General features: G+C 41.5%; 1 protein-coding gene across 4 annotated transcripts in view; it reads left to right on the top strand.

The window, feature by feature from the left end:
- LOC101936781 (cyclic nucleotide-binding domain-containing protein 2-like) overlaps window positions 1-23,873 on the top strand; it is a 31,215-nt gene that overhangs the window by 2,304 nt on the left and 5,038 nt on the right. The window contains exons 1-14 of one of the 4 annotated variants that reach the window (XM_065550845.1): window positions 1,667-1,797; window positions 2,208-2,354; window positions 3,340-3,419; window positions 4,373-4,490; window positions 7,347-7,510; window positions 9,307-9,398; window positions 10,877-10,953; window positions 11,508-11,591; window positions 14,995-15,065; window positions 15,581-15,658; window positions 20,426-20,486; window positions 20,580-20,670; window positions 21,647-21,726; window positions 22,968-23,102. In XM_065550845.1, coding sequence (XP_065406917.1) covers window positions 3,385-3,419; window positions 4,373-4,490; window positions 7,347-7,510; window positions 9,307-9,398; window positions 10,877-10,953; window positions 11,508-11,591; window positions 14,995-15,065; window positions 15,581-15,658; window positions 20,426-20,486; window positions 20,580-20,670; window positions 21,647-21,726; window positions 22,968-23,102 — 1,086 coding nt within the window. In that variant the 5' untranslated portion in view covers window positions 1,667-1,797; window positions 2,208-2,354; window positions 3,340-3,384. Of the gene's footprint in view, window positions 1-1,020; window positions 1,798-2,207; window positions 2,355-3,339; window positions 3,420-4,372; window positions 4,491-7,346; window positions 7,511-9,306; window positions 9,399-10,876; window positions 10,954-11,507; window positions 11,592-14,994; window positions 15,066-15,580; window positions 15,659-20,425; window positions 20,487-20,579; window positions 20,671-21,646; window positions 21,727-22,967; window positions 23,103-23,873 lie in introns of those variants that run through there. The other 3 variants (XM_065550844.1, XM_024105005.3, XM_042849883.2) reach the window with 3 other exon arrangements.

Here is a 23,873-nt window from a genome sequence, read left to right as displayed (position 1 = left end):
TGGAAAAGTTGAGAGCCACTGCTCTAGAGAACAATCAGGCCCTCTACCTAAAGTAATATTTTAATAGTTTTACAAATAAAAATTCACTATCAAAATTACAGGACACCACCTGTTTTGATTACAGCAGACAGGAGCGGCTCTAGTTTTTTTTTGCCACCCCAAGCACGGCAGGCAGGCTGCCTTCGGCGGCTTGCCTGTGGGAGGTCCCCAGTCCTGTGGATTCGGCGGCATACCTGCGGGAGGACCGCTGGTCCTGCGGCTTTGGCGTACCCGCTGCCGAATCCGCGGCACAAGCAGACCTCCCGTGGGCAAGCCACCGAAGGTTGCCTGACTGCCACCCTCACAGAAACCGGCAGGGTGCCCCCCTCAGCTTGCCGTCCCAGGCACGCGCTTGGAGCGCTGGTGCCTGGAGCCGCTGCTGACAGCAGAGCTCCATAGGGGAAGCACTTCTGAGAAATTCTGAATGTATATTTGTGCTTTATGGGATGACTAAGTTTTAGTAAATGTGAGGTGTCTGGGAGTGCACGTGCGGTGTTTACTTTGGATGGTTCTATGTGTCTGATAGGTGTACATATGGTGTATGAAACAAGTGAATGAAAGGATGTGTATGTAGGAGTGGGTAGATGTGTGTATGTGGTTATGTATGAAAATTCTATTGTGTAAGGAAATCTGTGTGGGCATGAATGAGTGTGTGTTGTAATTGATGCATGTGGTGGACAGAAGTCTTCAAAGTTCTATTTCCAAATGCACTGTGCTGTACTCTCCTGTGAGGGAGTGGGTCCTTCTCGGAAGGTCCATATATCACATCCCTGTCAGCTGCATTTCCCTGGATACTAAGCTGTAACTTTCAAAGCAACAGAAACAAAACGTCTGAAGATCCGCCTTTCTCCCCTCCTTATTGGACAATGTAAATCAGAGCTTTTTAAGACCGGCTGTGTCTGTTGTCTGTATGAGTTAACTGGGCAATGGAGCACGGATTAGTAACTGAAAGAGGCATGCTTTATTCCTAGCTCTCCTTCCACATCTCTCCCAGTAGATCAGTGAGGCAGGATCTTATTAGCTACATTTGACAGTTCCCTTTGCAACATTTATTAACTAACTTATTTCAATTTGGACCTCTCACATTTAGGATTTAGCGTTTGGAAATTTGGTCGCAGTTTTTATTTATTTATGAGACTCATTCTCTCTTTTGCTATTGTCTTTATCACTAATCTCTTTATTTACTGTTGGGGAGAAGGAATATTTATATTAGTGGAGGAGACTTTGCATATTTTTTGGCCTATATTTTTGTCCCTCTTCTCCCCCCAAACAAACAAAAACAAACACACACACACGAAAAATGCAGTGACTTTTGTTGCAACTAAACTCTTAAAACTAGATAATTTTTCAATAGGCTATTGGTGTCCATTTGTGTCTTTTATTTCCAGCAGCAAGATGCTACTAGACACAGAGACAAGGAAAGCCAGCATCCTAGCCTCACTCCAGGCTCTGGGGGAGGATTCTGCAAATGGGAGAAACAGGAGGAATCACAGAAGAAAGCTCATCTCTGGTCCGAATCCTACTGTGTGTGGCTGCCTTCCCCCAGGGAAACATCTGCATGGATCCAGATTCACTGATAGAATCCTCCAAAGGGGAAATCTCACAGGACCACTGGCTCTGGAAAGGGTGAAACTGACAAAAGCAAAGCTGGGGGAAAAGTTGAGAATTCCTAAAGGCAAAGGAGACAGCAGATTGGCACTTTCCCAATCTCTGCAGGAGGTCATGTACTCTGCCCAGGAAGACCAGGCATGCTTTCAGGTGAGGACTAGCAGAATATAGTTTTATATGGGACTGACTGATAGGACCAAATTTAACCTCGATATAACTCTATTATAAACATCAATGGGCTTCCACCAGGAATAAATTTGGCCCTTATCTTTGTACTAAGGAAGCAATTTCGTATATATGTAAGCAAAAATAGATTTTTTTTTTGCACAAAAACTGACAGAAGATTTTATCAATACAATGGTGAAAATTGTGTGATATAAATTAAAGAGGTTTCATGTCAGGGCATCTAATGTTGAGCCTTATGTAAAACTGCCAGAAGTTGATCTTGATAAAAATCTGACCTTTTAACTGTAGACTGAAACCATGTGGAAAACTCAGAACTAACTTCTTGTTAGAGAAATATATCCAGTATTTCACTTTTCTCTGTCTTCTGTTAAAAGGAATGGCTGCCTGAAGGAGGGCTTTTTGCTTCTATCCAGTCGTCTGCTGCTGCTGCCGTCACTCATTCCTCACTCAATGGAGAACTGATTCTGATCTCACACTAATGTGACTATTGACTTTAATGGAGCTATTCCTGATTTACACTGGTGTGTATGAAAGGAGAATCTGGCCCATAATCTTCTGCTTATGACATTTCAGTTGGGAGCTGTGGGCCTGGTTATAATGTCACAGGGTGAGGAATACGCAGCAGGGGCAGAAGGACTCAAGAAACCAACATCCTATTTCCATGTAAACTTCCTAAGTAGTAAAGAATGAGGGCAGGATGAAAAGAAAATCTAGTCCTTAGACAAACGATTTTTGGTGTTTTTATGAGGTGTTTCAAAGTTTTATTCAACAGAGGCTGTGGTAGTAGGTACTGTGGCTTCTCTGTACCCTTGCTGAAGTGTTTGACCAGTGGATCTATGTTATGCACCTACTGGCCACTCAAAGTGCCCCCACGGCACTGCTTTGCAGAAAACGGACACAACAATAGTGCTGAACCTCCCTGCACAGTTTCTCTGTGTCCCTGCCAATTCCCCACTTTCTTGTGCAGTAGAACCATGATTGTGCTTATGACCTTTCATGCCTTTAGGAATGCAGATTTCTCCCAAAAGGAGTAGGGGATTTTCAAACTAGGATAACATTTCAAGGGCAATCAGCCCTCATACTTCAGGGCATAAACTGATTACAGGACTGGGGTAAAGAGGAATTTTCCTCATGGACAGTATTGCCTGGTTACGTGCATTATCAAGGTTTTCTCTGAAGCATCTGATATTGGTCAGAAACAGGCTGTCAGGCTATATGGGATTGTAATTTCTAGATTCCTATAAAAGACTTGAGAAGGGACAATGAGTCATAGTACAGTTTTGTAGATCTGCAGTTCTGACACTTCAACTTACAGTATAACAGGGAAAATAAATGCACTTTTGCATTGAAACGTGAGTCCTTTATCTGAATTGCTTTAATAAGGAGCTTCAAGTATGAAAAGCATTCTTCAGCACTAAGATTTTTGTAATGATACTTATTGTGTAACTAACAATCACTGGAACTGGTAACAAGAGTAACTGGCTATTGGTTACTTTTTTCTTTCAGCCAAATCTTCTGTTCAGATTTCAGAAAGCTGCTAAAAGCATTGTTATGCTTTGCTTACTTTACAGAGAGCACCACCTACTGTGAGTAATGAATATTTGTTTGTAATACATTTTATTCTATTCTACTTAGGCTTTTATATCACGTCCATTACCATGGTATCTGAGCACCTTGTACTTAGTACGTAAACACTTCTGTTTCAATTATACATCATGTACACTTATAGTCTGAAATTTTGGGTTAACTTTGGAGCAGGTAAATGAAAGTTATGTGACACCATAGAATATGGATGTGTTGCTATTTAGTTACTGTCTATGGATCTTCCAGAGCTTATTGGGTATTACCTTCATGAGTCGTCATAACCTCTTTGCATATTTGTCTGAATTTAGTTTACTACAGTTATATGTAAATGATCAGAAGATTTACAGCTCCAAAAATTACAGCTAGAAAAGGAGAGGTTTTTGTTTTGTATAGTGATGAGATGTCACAGTTACAAAAATAACCCAGGGCCCAATCTTTCAAACACTCACTTATGCAGGTTGGCCCATTGACAGTAACAAAACTATTGGAGGCTATGTGTATGGGTTTGCAGGCTGGGCCTAGTGTTAGAAAAGTGTTAGCCATTTGAATTGGTCATTTAAGACACAATTAATAAGCGTAATCTCCATACTTTCATACACTTGGTAATTCATAGACCCACGCTTAGGTGTTTGGATGTGGACAAGAATTGTAAGCCTTCAAATTGTCTTTAGTTAGCTGAAAGATTTTACACTAACAAGTGTCAAGTATCAGAGGGGTAGCCGTGTTAGTCTGAATCTGTAAAAAGCAACAGAGGGTCCTGTGGCACCTTTGAGACTAACAGAAGTATTGGGAGCATAAGCTTTCGTGGGTAAGAACCTCACTTCTTCAGATGCAAGTCTGAAGAAGTGAGGTTCTTACCCACGAAAGCTTATGCTCCCAATACTTCTGTTAGTCTCAAAGGTGCCACAGGACCCTCTGTTGCTTTTTACTAACAAGTGTGTGTCTTTTTGGTTAGAGCCAACCTCAACTATGGGATTGAGAGAGTCAAGAGATGGAAATCCCAATCAAACCATATGGAACAGTCTAAGGAAGAGATCCTCTTTGATGTGACACTGTTCAGGACTAAAAAACAGGTAGGGGGAGAGCAGAGTTACCACCTCTAGGTCCAAGTTATCCAGCCTAAATAATTATCAATGAAGCCAACCTAATCAGTTGCATATGTACTGACACAAGGGTGATCTCAGGGTCTGTTAATTTGAATGTAATGCCTTGACAAAAACATATGCTCCTAGGGCTATTAAGAAGCTGATTTTAGGCCAGATCATACTAGAAATGTTTGCTTTTTTTGTTAGTTGGTGAGGGGTTCGATTTCTTTACAACATTTCTATACTGGTAAAAACGTATATGTAGATGCAGTTATACTGACATAAAAGTGCTTTTGCCGGTATAGCTTATTTGGTCATTGAACTAGTATAAGCTATACTGGAAAAGCAGTTTTGAGTTTTTTTGCCAGTATAAGATGTCTGCATTAGAAGGGGTTGCCTGGTAGCTATACCAGCAAACTGTTTCTAGTGCTGAGCTGGTACTAGTGGAGATGCAGTTATTCCAGTATAAAAGTGCTTTTGCTGGAATAGCATATTTTACTTATACAAGCAAAATTTCCAGTGTAGACTGGATCTTATACTCCTAATGAAAAAGGTTCAATTGAAAATTTGTTGTGAATTGTTTATCTTGCATTTGAGCTTCAGTCGTCCCTTTTACTGAGACCATAAGCAGTGTTAGGAACAGTATGGTAGAAACTAGTTCTTATGTGTAAAATCCAAGGTGGCTGAATCCTCATCAGTGTTTTAATCAAACAGTTGCAATTTAATTACAGTTCAGTCAGTCTCTCTATTCTGGCTGGGAGCCTTGATGCAGGCACTTTATATCAACAAGTATAAAGCTGTTTCATCAGTTTTATTGTACCTGCTCATCTTTTTTGCCATTTACATTTTCATTCTTTTTGCATGAAACTTGGAAAATAAGTTTTCTGGCATTCCTGCTTCCATACCAGTGCTCTTTCCTACCTGCAATGTGCAGTGGCATATACTACACATGTAGATAGGAAATTGTCAAATGTGCTTTAATTTATGCTGCAAATCTGATGTATGCTATAGTGAACTGTGAACCATTTGAGCTTTTCTGAGGAGGATAAAAAGATTCCTAAAATATGTATTTTTATATTCAGTGTGAGGCAGATGAACAACTTTTCTTTTGGAAATTCACTCTTAAATGGCTAAAATACCATCTGAACAAATCCGTAAAGGCCAGAGTCAGTTTAATTGTCTCAAATGTGCCTCATTTTTGCATGCATTTACTCCAGCCAGGTGTGAAGTTATCATGATTGCACATGTAAACATGCCTTTGAGGATCTGTGCCTATGTGCCAAAACTGCCTGAAAAATCTGGTCTTGAATGTGAAGCATGGCGTAGATTATTTGCAAGGTTTGTTATTTAGAATTGTGCTCCAGATTTCACAGCTGTATGGGTGAACCTAAGTATGTATTTAGTTAGTTAGTAAACCCAAGTCGCATAGTATTTGTGTTTGTTTTTAATAAGCTTTTTCCCCCCCTTAGGGAACCATTTGTGTGTCCATAATAATGCAAGCTCTAGTGTTCTCAGGGTATCTTCACTATCCAGGAAATGAAATCCTCCAAGAAGATGAGATTATGTATTATTGCTGCCCTGTAAATGGCTTTTTGAAGCATTACCAAATCCCGGGGGAGGGGAAATAAAAGCTATTACAAATCCCAGAACCTGTGCTCATACCCCTAATGATAAGTCTAAAATAATTAGTTGGCTTTATAGTCACCTACTAATTAACAGGCTATACATTTCACCTGGTTCTTCATGAGCGATGGCGTGTTTGATTCCTAGGTTCATGCAGTTACGACCATTTGCAGCCTTTGATCCAGGCTTGCAACTCCTACTGTTGTCACAATTCTGAGTCCTTTTCTTCCCTCTGTGTACGCAATTCACATTAACGTGAATGGGAGTTGCATACACTGATGCAATATCTATATGCTCTTAAGCACTCCCTTTAACTTAATTGGTTGAAGCCTATAGAATGAATTAATGTGTTGAAACTGGTTGATTAAAATGAGATATTCTGCAGATAGCAGAAGAGAAGTGTGATTGACATTGAAGTTAATGACTATCACACTCAAGCATTGATGAAGTTTAATCAGTCTTGTGAATCTTCATTGCTCACAAACTTGTCTTGAAAATAATACTATCAAATAATGGTCCGCTAATGCAGAGGTTCTCAAAACCGGTCCGCCGCTTGTTCAGGGAAAGCCCATGGCGGGCCAGACCAGTTTGTTTACCTGCTGCGTCCACAGGTTCGGCTGATAGCAGCTTCCACTGGCTGCGGTTCGCTGCTCCAGGCCAATGGGGTCTGCGGGAAGCGGCGCGGGCCGAGGGATGTGCTGGCCGCACTTCCTGCAACCCCCATTGGCCTGGAGTGGCGAACCGCGGCCAGTGGGAGCCGCGATCGGCTGAACCTGCGGACGCGGCAGGTAAACAAACAGGCCCGGCCCACCAGGGGTTTTCCCTGAACAAGCAGCGGACCGACTTTGAGAACCACTGCACTAATGAATATAAAATATCCTTAATCTATCAATTTACCATTGGAGCACAGCCCAGGAGACCTAGATTCTATTCCTGGCCCTGCCACTGGCCTGCTGGGTGCTCGTGGGCAAGTCACTTCACCTCCCCATGCCTCAGTTGCCCAGTCTGTAAATTGGGGATACAACTACTAATCTTCTTTGTAAAGCACTTAGAGACCTACTGATGAAAAGTACTATATAAGAACTAGGTATTCTTATTATTATTATTACCACAATACTCTGGAACTGACTGCAATGTAGCAATTTGTTGATACCAAACAGCATCTATGTAGAGAGGAACCATACTGGTTGCTTTATAATAATTGACTTTCCCTTCTTAAAGTCAAGGATCTCTGAGCGTGCCATACATATTCTTCATCAGTGTCCTCAGGAGCGAAGTGAGAAGGACATCAGCTACATACTAATCACCCTGCAGCCCGTGAAGGCCTTTGGAAATTACTCCACAATGATTCAGAAGGAGGTGGCAAAGGCTGCATGGTATTCAAGGTAATAAGGAGGATAAATCCTATGGGGAGAGAGATTGAATTGGTAAAGTCATAGTCATCTCTGCTATACAGGCAAAACAGGTCAGTGTTTCGGGCAACAGATCAGAGGCAACAATAGTATGAGTTACTGTATGGGCTGACACATCTAACCAGTTTGTGTAGGACAATAAACACTATAGTGCTGATGTTGAATAAAGGCAAGAAAATTGCTAAACTGGTTTTATTTTTACGATAACTTGTGGTCTTATAGAGAGTCTTTACCGTGACTAATATGTCATGTGCCAGTGACAAGCACCAAGGTGTCACAGACAGCATGATTTACACTACCACAAAGATACAGAAAAGGAGGAAATACAGCCAAGCATTTGAAATGTAAAGTATTAAGTAAGGCTTTAATTTTAACATTTTTGTTCCCTTTCACTTTAGGTGGAGAGGGTTTTTAAAAGACCCTTCCCCATTTGATAGTCATTTAGATGGTATCAAAGGTGGTAATAACTGTTCTTTTTGGGAGAAAAGAGACGCTAGTTAAGGAGGGCTGGAGTGGTGTTGTTGCTGTTAAAGTCCAATCCAGTTTACTAAGAAGGCAAAACAAGACAGACAGACACAAAAGGGGAGAGAAAGAAATAACAAAGATAGGAAAGAGAAGAAATAAGGTAGGGAAGGAAAACACACAAGGGGTGGGGAAGGCTTTTTTTTTTGTCTGACCCCCCAGGTAGTGTTTGGGATTCAGCCAGAGCTGGTGGAAGTGTCAGTGTCAGATGGGTCCCCCTCTCTGGCCTGGTCTGGAAATCTCTCAGGATCAGGATGACGAAGGCCTGGGGTGTCAGAAGACAGTGGGAATGGCAGCCATGATGGTAAAGCTTGCTCCAGTAGCCAATTTTTCTCCCTGCAGTCTCTTTCTTTAAGGACTCCAAAAGGTAATGATGGGTGGAATAGCCACCAATTTTGTCCACCAATTAGGCCTAATTTCCAACACACCAATTTTGGGTCATTGATTTTTGTTCTCAGACTTTTCTTGTTTACCAAGCATGATCTTAACACAGTCGTTGCATTATATCACTAGTCCTTTTTGTTTGGACTAATTCAAAGTCTTTCTGTCTTGCCTTTGAACCTTTTCCATTCCACATTTGTTCTTATAGGTTACTGTGACATTTTATGAACTTTCACTCTCTTTTCACTGTTGAGCTCACAATTACGGTAAATATGTAGGCCCAATTATTACAACAGCCCTGAACTTTTGGTATATTCACATCAGGATCCAAAACTGCATTCACATTTCACACCTTGAGCTTCTATGTACAAGCATTTATACTATCCAGTGTGTTTGTGTGACAGTATAGATGAAAATCTGCCCTTTTGGGGGCAGGAATTTGGAAATAAAACATATGTTACATCTCCCAACCAGGCCTTACTTATATTAGCACTTTTCCTGCCATGGCTGCAGCTCCACCAGTGTTAGCAAAAGTGGGAATCCTAGTAATAATAATTGTAGTATATAGCTCTTATATCCATAGATCTCAAAGGAGGTTATAATCAATGTAGTGATGGGAAACTGAGGCATGGAGAAGTGATGTGACTTATCCAAGGTCACCTAGCAGGCCAGTAGCAGAGCTGGGAATAGAATCCAGGTCTTCTGAGTCACCAGCCAGTGCTCTTTCCAGTAGACCACAGTATGTAAAACAAAAGGAGAAGATGATGTGGGTCTGTGATTTAGCAATGAACTTAAGTCTTTGAAGATTCAAGATGTTCAGAACAGCTTGGAACTATAGCAGCACTGTTAAACTCTTTATTGTTCAGGGAATCTGTCCTTTCTAGGTATGAATCCTGCCAAGTGATGATCCAACAGGGCTACATACCACACTCCTTCTATATCTGTCTCTCAGGATCTGGTAGGTAGTAGTTTATTAAAAAAATCAGAAGTGATATTTATTGTTGTGCCTCAGGGAGCCAAATTAAATTAAGGTTCAGTTTATTTATGTGAAGGGTGTACAGTGTTTCCTCTACTTAAGACTCTTTACAAGATGTCTTTTGAACGTTTTACAGCATTTTAAAATGAACTTCAGTGGAGTTGGCAGATAGCGCAATAACCTTATGTAGGGAAAGCTTTGTTTTCTGACTTCAGTCAGGAATTGCTGTACTGGTGGCTAGAGACCTTTGATCAGCAGTGATACTAAGCTTCCTTGCCTCTTTCAAACATACATAAGGCATCAGTATTTTGTTAAAGAAAACCAAAAATTAGACACATGTTGCCCAAAGATAATTCCTCCAGAACTCTCGTGTCTGACAGAGAGCAGGATTTAAACTTAATCTTCAGTGTAATTCATTAGAATTTCAAACAGGTTTCTTTGTTTACATTTATTTTATTCTGTCTCTTGAAAACTTATGGCTCTGTTCCTTTGAATTCCAAACTGCAGCACAGTGAACCTGATCTTGCGAGATGCTGAGCACCATGGTGCTCTGTTTCTCACAAGATTTGGCCTCCTGGCAGGAAAGTTTTGCCACATTAGCTGGAATTAGGGATCCAGTAATTTGTCCTGAGGGTCTGTTCTCCCCTATTTACACATACGTTAACATTCACTAAACCTGACAGAAATTGTGCGTTTGAGTGCAGGTGCATGTGTTAATGGAAGGAGTAGAGCACTAGTCATGTTTTAAATACATCTATTTCCTCACACTGTAATGTGAGTAGTTATGCAGCATATCTTCTGCATCTACTCATAATTTGCTCACACCTAGTAGAAACAATGAAACAGATGTGTACCTTGCATATTTCAGAGTATTATTTTTGTTTATAAAAACTGTAGTTCCAGGAGGAATTTTGTATCAGATCAGTACACATCTCAGAGGATCTGAGTTTAGGCTCCTGTCGCCTGGGCAACATGTTGTGCCATCTGAAACATGTTGCCACGCACTTTAGACTCTTCTCAGTTGCATATTTGGTAGTGTCCAGGAAATGCCTGTGTTACGTAAATAATTCTTTAAGCTCTTAATACCAGTCTGCACTACAAGAAATATTCCAGACCTTTTGTACCCTTCAAAAGAGTGAGAGTCTGTGTGATCATGTAAAGTTTACAAGCAAACGGTAACACTATGTCCCTATCATTTGTCATGTTTTGTAAACCTACCTTCCGCTCCCTATTTTTGTTTTTTTTGTTTTTTGCAAAACATACATTTTGGATTCAAACTGCTTGAAAATATCCCATTGAAGCTCACAACAAGCAGGATAATGATACATATATTTTCCATACTTAAAGAGCCTCACATCACATTCACAAGGGGTCTAGAAAAAATGCTTACTTGTTTGCACAATAAGCTCCTATTTGATTTACAAGTTAACAGCTAATTTGTGGTGATGTTTACCTTGTAGCAACAGTTATCAAGAGGAACAATGTCAGTGGCCAAGTAAAGCCTGCCTGGTTCTTTAGTCAAGGGGATGCATTTGGGGTGAGTTACAAAGCAGTACACTAGGTGTTGAAATACATCAACAGCAAGATAGGGTTGAGTTAGCCTGTTATTTTTGCAAGGTAGGTAGATAAATTGAGTTTCATGCAATTTACTGTATGTGTGTCACAGAAGAGACACAAAATTGAAATTCTGAACACTTGTGGTAATTAAAAATTCCACATACTTTTCCTGAGAGTTGAGGTTTGTCCAAGTGTCCTTGGGCAACATTTCTACTTGCTAGCACTGTAGTGTTGCATTCTGTGCACCAGTTGGCTATTTTTCTGCACTCCAGCTGTGTTTCAGCGGTGGAGAGAGATCTGTCTTGTGGGATATAAAGTCCTGTATAAATAAGATGACTTTTTATAATGTGTGACTTCTTATTATCTGCTGATTTATTTTCAATACCACAAAACATATTCTCTGTTGCCTAATTAAATATAGACGTAGGGGAGAGAGAAGATTTGAAATTAAAGAATGATTAAAAATTGAATTGATATTTTAAAATTATACGCTTTTCCTCTCCTCACTCCACCCTTTTAATTATTATTTTTCAGGATAGAGAGATTATAAATGGTGACTACTGGCAGACAACTGTTATTATTCAGGAACCAGCTGAGTTTCTCTGTATTGACCGAGAGGTAAATATTTCTTACATTTATGACAAATAAAAATGGTTAATAGTCAAACATATGTAAGCGCATTGGGCCAAATTCTGCCTGCAGTTACAGCCAGGCTACCCCTACTGAGTTGCAGCACTGTTGTGTGGGCATAATCAAGGGTCAGAATTTGGCCTTCTTTGTTCAGACACTGCTGTATAAATATAATTTGATGGGCAGCAAAAAGTTCCACCACTGATGGCTGTTCTTACATATCATCCTTCAAAAATTTGTTCCATCTGCATTTGATGGATGATCAAGTTGCTACACCCCTACTATAAAACTGCCTGGGGTAAAAGTGGAGAATGCTCACCTTATGTTATATAATCAGATGCTTTACATTGGTGTGTGTGTCAGATTCACGGGATCACACAGTGGATCATGTGAATGCAAACACAATGTGAGGTCAACAAACCATTTTTATGCAGCGATGACAGAACCAGTTTGCATAAAGTAAGAATTCCGTAGGTTCTTGGTTCAGAATTTAGACCCATCCTTTTTTGGAAGATTGGAACAGTTTGAATTACATTTCTTTTTGCCATTCTTGTGCACTATTTCACTTCTGGATTTTGGCTGGGAATGGAAGAGGCTCATGGCAAAGCCAAAACGCCACCTGGGGAGTTGTTCTTATGGTATTCCTAGCTTGACTGGAAACCGGAAGTGCTAGAAATTCCATGAGAGTCACCAGATTCTGATAGTTCAACAACTGGGAGATTCTCCCCTCCAAACCTTTGAAGATGTATCCACCTGTAGTTCTGCTATACATCAACAAGATGCAGAAACTTTAAAACACAGTGGGACAAATTAATCTCTGGTGTAACTGCAGTGACTTCAGTGGAGTTACATCAAGGGTGAATCTGAACCAAGCGCTTGCTACTTATCCACATCTGAAAATGGAGCATGAGGTAGATTAAAATAAAGTTATCTTGACTGTACATCAAATTAACTGGTCACATATGTACTTGGTTGTTTGTGTGTGCGCAGTTCTTGAGTACAGTGCGGTGACTGCGTGCACGTATTGGGTATGCATATACACAAGTATTTTTTTCTAAAAATATAGGCCGTGATATCCATAAGTAAGCATGTAACAGGAGGCTTGAAGGACTAGTCGGCCTAGTGCAGTGGTCCCCAAACTGTGGGACGTCCCCCCCTAAGTAGCTCCACTACTGCCCCCCCTCCAACCCCCACAGCCTTGGCACCCGACCGCGGCCTGGCCACGTCTTCTGCTACGGCCCCAGCCACAGTCTCAGGCCCTGGCCAAAGCTCCTTTTCCGGCCCCAGACTTGCCCCCAATCCTGGCTGCAGCTTCAGTACGGGCCCTGGCCTCAGCCCTGTCCCCCAGCCTCAGCCCCCTGGTTGCAACTGTGCTCCCAGCCCCGCCCCCAGCCTTGGCCCCTGGCAGCGGCCCCCTTACCTCTGTCCACACTTCCCCTCCCCAGAAGCCGCATCTCTGCTTCTGGCCCTGGCTTGGGGGTGTTGTGGACAGGGGAAAGGGGGGGCCACAATTGTGTAAAGTTTGGGGACCACTGGCTTAGTGGTTAGAGTGCTTAACTTCCTGCTCCCTGCTTCTGTGGTCAATGTGATTCAGTCTTTAAGGCAGGGGAGTAGGAGAACCCAGACCCTCCCACTCCACCAGGTCCCAGCCCAGAACCCTGTGTAAGTCAACCTCTGAGTAGGGGAGCTCCCAGAGGGGAGTCTATGTCCACTGCCCTGGGCTCCTTTCTACTGTTGCCCCTTCAGTTTGCGACATGGCCCTACAATCCAAGTTCCTGTGATGGCTTGTCTCTAGAAGTGCCCCCTGCTGGACCTTGGGCAGCATCCTGCTGCAGTCCAAGATTCCTCTGGGTGGGGCAGCTGTAAGTTTGGAACCCCCACAAGGTCTCTGTGCTTCAGTCACCTGGGTTCCTTTTAGGCCGGGTGCTCGTAGGCCGCCTCCTTCATCCCTTTTGGGCAGGAAGACAGTTCCTGGTGTCTGTCTTGGCTGACAGGCTAGTGATCCTTCCCTCAGGTATGGAGGCAACTAGGTCATACCTCTTTGCCAGTCAGCCCTGGACTGAGCCACACTCCCTCCTTCTCTCCCCACCAGCCTGGCATTGGCTGCAGGTATAACGGGCCAGGGCTAGCTGGGCCCAAAGGCTCTCTTTAACCCCTTCCATGATGGTGGACTGTTTCTCTGCTTCACCACAAAGCAGATAATAATTTATCGCATATGCAGAGAATATTGGCATTGTGGTACTGTACATACATTGGGAAAAACAGGTCCTTGCCCTGAAGAGTTTCTAATCTAAATCATAGATTGACCGTCTAGTCTAGGTGCCAGATGAAGGTGCCATTTTTTGGATTAGAATGGTAGATAACTTCACTTTTAAAAAGTGTTTTGTTCTTCTGTCCTTGGTTGATTATTGTTGGATTATTTGTTCTTCTGTCCTTGGTTGATTATTGTTGGAAAAACCTCATGGAAGACATGAGCATTCAAGAGAGCATTCATGAGAATCCAGAGAGCAAGGCGTCTGGGGTGGCATCAAAAGTGGGAAGAAGGGTGGGAGGAGTGTAGGTAGTGGGAAATGCAATGTTGGACTTTGTTATAAGATGTCTCTGACTGTTGTGTTATGGTCAGTCAAGTTCAAAGAACTCATGAACTGTATTGGGGAATAGCTATAGATAATGCTGCCCTTTGGATCAGTCACTGTATTGTAAATCAGAGCAGGATAGAAGGATAGTCTTGTAATTATTGTGCTTAAGATACTAGAGTGAGAATCAGGACATTTGGTTCTCTTCCTAGGTCTGCCACAGACTCACTCTGATGTCTCAGACAAGTCACATCAACTGGGAGATTTTCAAAGGAGCCTAAGGGAATGAAGCACCCAAATCCTAATGAATTCCAGTAGGAATTGGGTGCCAATCCCAGCCTTAATCTGTGTGCTTCAGTTTCAGGATAATAACACTTCCTTACTTTGCAGGGAGGCTATGAGGTTAAGTCATTAATATTTGTGAGATGCTCAGATACTGCCATGACAAGTGCCATAGAAAATCCTACATATAAAATAAGCAGTGAATGATAATGTCACGTATAATACAGCCAAGGTGCCAGGTCATATTTCCTCGGGAGCTGCAGAAATGTGTGCTTCTCGAAGGAGGTGTGGGTGAGGGGAGGAAAAGCCCATAAAGGAAGGAGGGGGAGCCTTCTGCAAAGGAAAAGTTGGTTAGACTGTCTTCCTTCTGGGGCCCTAGTTCTGTTCCTTGTAACATTGCTGTCTACCATTCTCATCCTTTAAGTGCTTAGGGAAACACTTTAAGATAAGAGAAGAAAGAGTTTGATTATGAATAGGCGAATGGGAGGTTTTTCTGTTTTTAAAATATTTTTTAACTGGTTCTTTTCTTAAAGGATTTTATCAAGATTTTCCTGTCCGGTGGGAAAAAAGTGTTTGGAGATCCTGAGCAGATGCGGTTTCTGAGGTAGGATGGAAGAACTTCAGACTTTTAAATTACCACATCTGTGAATCAACCGTGTTGTTAACTGGGGGAGGGTTCATCACCAGAAAAGTACTGTAGTCCTTTTGACCTGTTACTGTTTTTCTCCTCTTTCACATTGTTTCCATGAGCAAGTCAATTAACTACTCTGTGTGTCTCAGTTTCTCCATATGCAGATAGGCACAATAACTCTTCTCAGGATTGTTGTGAATCTTGCTGATTTGCCACATTGGAGATCTTCATGTTGAAGGCGTTATTAGAAGTAGTATTATCTTTAGTAATAATGAATCATTTACTGTCCACTAAATGTCCTCTCTCTTTTATTACAATGGCATACTAACTTTCTGGCATAGTTTGAGAGTTTTTAATTTAACAATATATTCGTCTTACTGATCCCTCCATAAAATGAACAGGAGTACAGTGAACTTTTAACATTACAGATGCTATTTGACTTCAATAGATGGGATGGTCCTCACAATTTCTTTCTCTGATTTGCTTAGAAGTCTGCACTGTTTTAAAGGTTGGCCCATCAATCTGCTGGAAGACAATCCTGGAAAATGCATTGTCTGTCACTACAGGTAAGAAAAGTTTATTCAGTGTAGAAAACCAGCACTATCCAGTGGAATGAACATTATTATAAAACATTTAGATTGTGCTGTAAGTTTCCATTGTGTTTTACAAATGAGTACTCTGGCAGTGGGGTTATTCATAGTAGTAAGCACCATGCCCAGTAGCACATGTTTTCAGGACTGGGACCACCAAAGACATGTTCCTAGACCCTAGGAACTTAGTTTGAGGCCCTGATCCTGCAGTTGGATCTGCTTTGGCCGATCCCTTTGCACCTGCAGAACTGAGATCTGCATGATTCAGGGTCAGCTAAGACAGATGTGGTTGCAGAATTGGTATCTAAATAAGGATGAACATAGAGTGCTCACTAAAAATCTTTGGCAAAACTAGAATTTATTATTATGTTAATATTAGTCTCTCCACAGATAAGGCTCTGACATTTCCCAGGGTGCAATCTGGACTGTTGAACAGCTCTGTCCCCTCAGTTATCCAACCTGGGGTGCCTTTTACACGGTTGCTGTGAGAGTAAGCACTCTTGCTCTGCTCTCACACAGCTTCCAGCATGTAAATCACTCCCAGCCATACTGTATGAGTGCTATGACCAGCCACTCTTGTATTACACTGCAGAGCAACACCAGCAAATTCCCAGTCCCAGACTTTCCCCCAGAAATGTGCGTCTTGTATTACCCAGCCTTCTCCTGGACAACACAGGCTCATATAAAGTCTGTCATTTTAATAGAAAATGATATGCACAAATCCTGTTATCTCAAATGGAGTTTCCCAAACACTTCAATCCAAGCACACTGGTCTTGATAAAACAATGAAACAGGTTTATTAACAACAGAAAGATTGGTTTTTAAGTGTTCACAAGTAATAAGAACATAAGACCATAAGAACGGCCATACTGGGTCAGACCAAATGTCCATCAAGCCCAGTATCCTGTCCTCTGACAGTGGCCAATGGCAGGTGCCCCAAAGGGAATGAACAGACAGGTTATCATCAAGTGTCACCCAATCTCAGCTTCTGGCAAACAGAGGCTAGGGACACCATTCCTGCTCATCCTGGCTAATAGGTTCATCAATGGCTATCTTCCATGAATCTCTTTAGCTCTCTTTTGAACCCTGTTATAGTATTGGCCTTCACAACACCCTCTGGCAAGGAGTTCCACAGGTTGACAGTGCGTTGCGTGAAAAAATACTTTCTTGTGTTTGTTTCAAACCTGCTACCTATTAATTTCATTTGGTGGCCCCTTGTTCTTGTATTATGAGAAGGAGTAAATAACACTTCCTTATTTACTTTCTCTATACCACTCATGATTTTATAGACCTCTATCATATCCCTCCTTAGTCGCCTCTTCCAAGCTGAAATAATGAGAAATAAAAGTTAGAAGTGGTTACAAAGAAATAAAAGGTAAAACACAACTAGTACCTAACTAAACAAGCTACGTATCAGAGGGGTAGCCGTGTTAGTCTGAATCTGAATCTTCGTCAGATGCAGTGGGCATTCACCCACGAAAGCTTATGCTCCAATACATCCGTTAGTCTTTAAGGTGCCACAGGACTCTTTGTTGCTTTAAACAAGCTAAATGATTTCAAAGCAAAAGTATGTCTCACCATGTTTTAGAAGTCTTACTGACTGAATTCCTTTCTGCCAGAATCCCCCTTCAGTCCAATAATGATTCCTTTTTCCTTCACACATTGTCGATGCTCTGAGTAGCAATGAAGGGAGTGAGGATTTGGGGTTTCTGTTCTCCATTCTTTATACTTTTTCCTCTCCTTTGAGAATTGTCTCCAGCTGGGGTTCAGGAGACAAAGTCTGTGAGGATGGGAACCTCCAGCTGTTTGCAAAGATCTAAATTACTCGCTACACTTTTTTTCCTGCCAAAGAATGGCCGCTTAAACAGGTGATAGTCCATTTGATTTTGTTGACACCTTACTGAAGTGTTGGTTAGCCTTTTGTCTCTGAGGAACTGTTTTATGACTGCTTCCCCAGATTTGGAATATGTCTTAGTAACATCATACAGGAGAATCTTATAACTTTACATACAATATTGCCCCACACATTTTACTAGGACAATAAAGGTCAGTAAATCATGAGTTTTCAGATGATAACTTACAAGGCATAGTTTGTACAAAATTTATCATAGTCTTGAAAAAGAGGTGGACATAGGAATACAGACTGTCACAGGCTCATATCAAATGACCACTGAAGTCAGTGAGTTTTTCTGTTGACTTCAGTGGGCATTGGATCAAACCCTGCATTGGGCCTGACAACTCTGAGATTTAATGTTAATTGCCAACTGCATATTAGTTAATTGTCTATAACATTGGAAAATTGATTTTGGTGGCTCCTCATTTCATAGGTACAAACCATGCTGAGTACTTTGTGAAACAGTTCAAAAGTGTTATTTTAATAAAATAGCTCATTCCTCCAAATACCTGACCCTGAAATCTCAGCCATCCTCACAGGAATGTTTGATATTATCAGGCAGATTTAACAGATGGACATGGCAAAAGCAGTAGCACAAGTGAGGTAAAGTGAGTCATATATTTATTCTCCAGTATGTGTGTTCACTGGACTACTCCAGATCAGGGAAGGACTCTCCCCACTTTCAGAACAACCTAGGTTGTGGGGAGACTTTCTGGCCTACAAGAAGTAACTCAATTCATCACCTTTTGGCTTCTTTTGTGGAGCACCCTTAAGTTGCCATAAAGGCTAAACGACAGCTGAACCTGACAAAACTGCAGCACTTCAGGAACAGCATCAGAGTCTGCTGACTACATTGTAGATTTGGAGTAATAAGGAAATACTTCAACATTTGCGGCTGTTGGGTAGTTCAGGATGAACATTAACAATAAATAATTAACAATAAAAAAAGCTTTTCAGAATCTAAAGGGTCAACTGAAATAACTAGTGTTCTCTGAGAGCCTGATCCTAAAGCCTGTTGGAGTCAATAGAAAGACTCCTGTTGACATCAGTGAGCTCTGGATCAAATCCTGTGTTTTTACTCAGGCCATCTCCCATTGAAGTCCACAATTGTTTTGACTGAGTAAGGCCTCTAGGACTTGGTCCAATATTAACACAAATGTTTTCATGAAACAAACCAACATAAAAATCAAACAAAACAGCTTACAATAAAATTTAACTATACTGCTGCAGTACTAGACATCCAAACATAGCCGTGTCATGCTAGTGCATGCTAGAGACCTGAAAAATGAAATGCATGATAATCAGAACAAACTAGCTCCCTGGATTAAGATGAGTGTGTGACGTTGTGCAGTCTATATGGTTTTATAAAAATATGATAACAAGTGAATATAATGTAACTGGGATATGCTTCATGCAAAAGGTCTCTTGTTAGGTGTCATTACAAAGCTTATAATCTACTGAGTGTGATCATCCTATTGGTATAAATGTACCACTCTTGTATCTAAAACTAGAAATATAAAATATAACTCTGAGGGCCTATTGTAATTATGCAAAGTGTGGGCCATTAATGGTGGTTTGGAATCTTGATGATTCCCATTAACCAGGACCATTGTCTGCAGATGGTTGTGTTTTACCTGTGAGTCTTCGTGTATATGAGTGTGCTGGCAAGTGGGTAATGAAGTCTTGCAGTGACATGTGATCATGTCACCTGAATTGGTGCTTTTCCAGTGAGCGGGGGTGGAAACCCAGAGGGACAAAGGTTTCCCGCCTTATGCAAAAGATATATAAAGGGGTGGGAACAGAACAAAGGGACAGGAGAGAGAGCCATCATGAAGAATCTCCTAGCTACAACCTAAACTGGAACAAGAGCTGTACCGGGGAAAGAATTGTGCCCAGGCCTGGAAGGTGTCCAATCTGAGGAAAAAACTTACTGAAGCATCTCTAAGGGTGAGATTATCTGTATTTAGTTTGATTAGACATAGATTTGCACATTTTATTTTATTTTGCTTGGTGACTTACTTTGTTCTGTCTGTTACTACTTGGAACCACTTAAATCCTACTTTCTGTATTTAATAAAATCACCTTTTACTTATTAATTAAACTCAGGGTATGTATTAATACCTGGGGGAGCAAACAACTGTGCATATCTCTCTATCAGTGTTATAGAGGGCGAACGATTTGAGTTTACCTTGCATAAGCTTTATACAGGGTAAAACGGATTTATTTGGGTTTAGACCCCATTGGGAGTTGGGCATCGGAGTGCTAAAGACAAGCACACTTCTGTGAGCTGTTTTCAGGTAAACCTGCAGCTTTGAGGCAAATAATTCAGACCCTGGGTCTGTGTTAGAGCAGACGGGAGTGTCTGGCTCAGCAAGACAGGGTGCTGGAGTCCTGAGCTGGCAGGGAAAACAGGGATAGAAGTAGTCTTGGCACATCAGGTGGCAGCTCCCAAGGGGGTTTCTGTGATCCAACCCGTCACAGAGTGAAATACAGAAAGTAAACAAAAGACCTAAAAACAAGAAGATTTTTAAAAAATTATTTCAGCCTTACTGAAACAGGTAAGAACTTAGGGTGACCAGATGTCCCGATTTTATAGGGACAGTCCCGCTTTTTGGGTCTTTTTCTTATATAGGCTCCTATTATTCCCCACCCCTGTCCTGATTTTTCACATTTGCTGTCTGGTCACTCTATAAGAACTCTTTTAAAACATGACATTAAACTCGATGGACCTTTTAATGGGAATGTATGTAGTGCTCATGGAAAATAGCCTTAATTTGGACTCTTACAAGAAATCTTAGGAATCTCATGCCTTTTCTATATTTGTTAATTTCCTTCTGTTTTTATTGTAGAAGAGGAACTGTCATTCTGAGAAACAGTAATGTGACTGAATGGATTTACATTGTGAAAGAAGTGAGTATCTGCAAAGCTAGCATGGAGCTTGAAGATCTGGGGAGGTGCTGTTGGGTGATGGTTATTTTTAAATTACCTTTCGTGTACTTAAAGGGAAGTTGTTCTGTACTGAAGATTTTTAAAGATGACTCTTGCCTAAGCAACAGAGCACCCACGAACAGAATAATGCAAGCTGAAGCTGGCAGTGAGTATGACAAAACACCCTAATGATATTCAGCAAGATTGTTAGATAAGCCATTGAATTCTCCTCTAGGCATGCTTGTAAACATTAGCAATCTGAGTTCCCATACTAAGGATGGTCTGCGTACCATTTTGGTACCAGTATAACTATTTTTGTTAGGGGTATATGTGATTTTTTTTTTTTTGTAATGAAATAGTTTTACTGGTGCAACCCCTAGTGTGGATGCAGTTGTACCAGTATAAAGCTTATTTTCTTTCCTGTATGAGAATAAGCCATACTGGTATAACGGCATCCACACTATACCGATGTAGTTAAAGAGGTACAACTTTTGTGTATAGACATGGCCTACGTTACCTTTGCACTCGTGCAGACTTCAGAGCGGAGGGTATATACACAATGCAGTGGTACCTGCATATAGGAAACCTGGTTATAGCGAGTCTTGTCTTAGAGTGAAAGTTCTGAAGTGCTTCACTGCTACCCAGTGGACTTTCACTTTTCCAGTCCCGCTCGGCTAAAACTCTTGGACCTTATCTATGTTAGACTCTTTTTTCTTAGTAGAAAGCACTCTAGTGTAGGGAGGCTGTTGGCATTTTAGCCAGCGTTGTCTTGACTTGCTCTGGGAGGCAGGTTTTGCTCCATTTTAGAATCCTGGCCTAAACCCCGACACAGCACCACCTAAATCCCTAGGTGACATTTTCCTGGGGATTAGCCATTGTCCTAACAGCTAATAAGCTCCACAGCCATTGCAAGTTAAAGCAACCTTATGGTTACTCTGATTTACACTGGGGGCCAGTTCAGCCCCCGCATTGCGGGAGGTGGAAAGATGCTGAGCGTGAGCCTGGGACAGCTATAATAATCTATATGTATTTACAGTCATTGTAAAGAAGTAGTTTAAAAACCAAAGAAGATAAAAATGCAGATTTTGTACATATATATTCTAATTAAATAAGTAAATTTTTTCTTGATTTTTTTTAATCAGTTCACAAATCTTTGTTGACAAGCAGGACAGAGACTCCTGTGATCATTGCCATAGACACCTTGCTGCAGGGATCTGTGTTTGTGAGTATTCCATACTGAAAGAAAAATGCCTGCCGCCTTGGCTGCCATTAAAAAATGCCTGTGACTCAGTTCACACTCACTGGTGCCGTTTTGTCCATCCATGGTTTACAACATTCACGATGTGCTGCCGCAGATTCACTGCTCCGGTACTCAAGATAACAAAATTAAAGCTAGCTTAGGTATGTCTACATGAGCTGCAATCACAGGGATATACCTCTGAATCATCCTTATCAGTCTTTCAAAATGTTAGGAAATCTTGTTGTTACTTTATTTTATCTCTGATCCTTCTGAGCTGGGACATTTACAAATAGGATTTAAATTTATAGAATATGGTTCTTGTCAAGGTTCATTTTCTTCTAAGTAATTTTTAACAAAGGCCTGTCTACTCTAAATATATCTGAGTCAGGGGGTGTGGTTACAACACATTTGTTCCCTGACCATGTTACAACATGGTTAAAATTTGTATTGTGGATGGTACTATGCCTCTGTAATTGAACTAGAACTTTGGACAGTCCAAGCTTATAATTGTGTAGATGTTGTCAAAGTAATGGCAAAAAATGTTTCCCTTGAATTATTTCTCCAACTATATAGGTGTGACATAATGGCAATTCAATTCTTATTCAAGATAGCACTGTTAAAACATTTAAAACTGAGCTTGAGAAAACTCTACCAATTGTAGGGAACAATCTTTCAGTGGTTGGGAGCAGATTCGGTAACATACTAGATATCTGATTTCTATGTTTCTTAGATTTATTATGTTAAGCTGGTGGCAGATTCTCCTGTTCATTCAGACACGTGTTCTAGCAAAATGCACTTCTATATGACATTTCTATATACACCATACTGCAGAGGTGACACAAGCTCTCACCAGGTTAGACAACTGCATCATGTCTTGGAGGATAGACGATCTGAAGGGATAAAATCCTGGCCCCACTGAAGTCAATGACAAAACTCCCATTGACTTGATTGGGACCTGAATTTCACCCGATGCATTTATTAATATATTGGCACCCTCTGGCCAAAGCCCTCTGGGCTCCTAATCCAATAAAATAAATAAAATATTGTTACAAATAAAAAGACAACATGGCCCACCAGTAATCAGGATGAACTGCAGTAATGGTAAGAGAATTTGAGTGGACAGATTGTAATGAGCATGGCTTGTGCTGAAAGTGGATAGGACCAAAAGGCTGGGATTGTGGGTTTGAACAAGTCTGGCTCATTTCAATTTTCTTACCTTTAAGGGACTGTTAGACTTTCTTTTTGAGGATCAGCCAAATTTGTGTGTAGTTAGTAATGGAGCGGAGTGTCTTAAGATCTCAAAGAAGTTTTACCTGCATCATGCCTCCAAAGATCTTCTGCAGAGGCTGCGAAAAAAAGTAAGTATACATTTATTTGTTTTTATGACTACCCATCCTTGCTAAATTGGATTAGCTTTGCACCTGCATACCTTATACTGTTTGCACAATTGCACATGTTGTGGAATAATGTTAGGCATTGAAATAATGAATGTGCTTTTAAAAAATCTGAGGGGGTAGAAAGAAGTAATTTAGAACATAGCAATAGTTACTTCAGGGGTTGGCAACCTCTGGCACGCAGCTCGCCAGGGTAAGCACCCTGGTGGGCTGGGCTGGTTTGTTCACCTGCCGCATGAGCAGGTTCGGCCGATCGCGGCTCCCACTGGCCGCGGTTCACCGTCCCAGGCCAATGGGGGCGGCGGGAAGCTGCGGCCAGCACATCCCTTGCCCGCGCCACTTTCTGCCGCCCACACTGGCTTGGGATGGTGAACTGCAGCCAGTGGGAGCCGCGATCGGCCGAATCTGCCGAAGCGGCAGGTAAACAAACTGGCCTGGCCCGCCAGGGTGCTTACCCTGGCGAGCTGCGTGCCAGAGGTTGCCGACCCCTGAGTTATTTGATTTAACAGTCTTTGAATGAGCATAGCAGCAAAGAAACAGCCAATCAACATGATCATAAACCACAAGTAAAATTTTCTCCTAGGGAGGTATCCTCATCACCCCGCCCCCATCCTTTGACCCCTTTATGCTGGGTAAGAGGGGCCCTAAAAGCTCTGCTTCAAGCTGGGGAAGGATTGCCCTCCACAGGCACTGTAGTATTCAGCATAAGGCTGCCTCCTGAGGACCCCCTCACTA

Source organism: Chrysemys picta, chromosome 7 (genome assembly GCF_011386835.1).
Source record: "Chrysemys picta bellii isolate R12L10 chromosome 7, ASM1138683v2, whole genome shotgun sequence".
Classification (NCBI taxonomy): Eukaryota; Metazoa; Chordata; order Testudines; family Emydidae; genus Chrysemys; species Chrysemys picta.
Note: the sequence above shows the minus strand (reverse complement) of the source record. Positions and strands in the feature narration are given on the sequence as shown.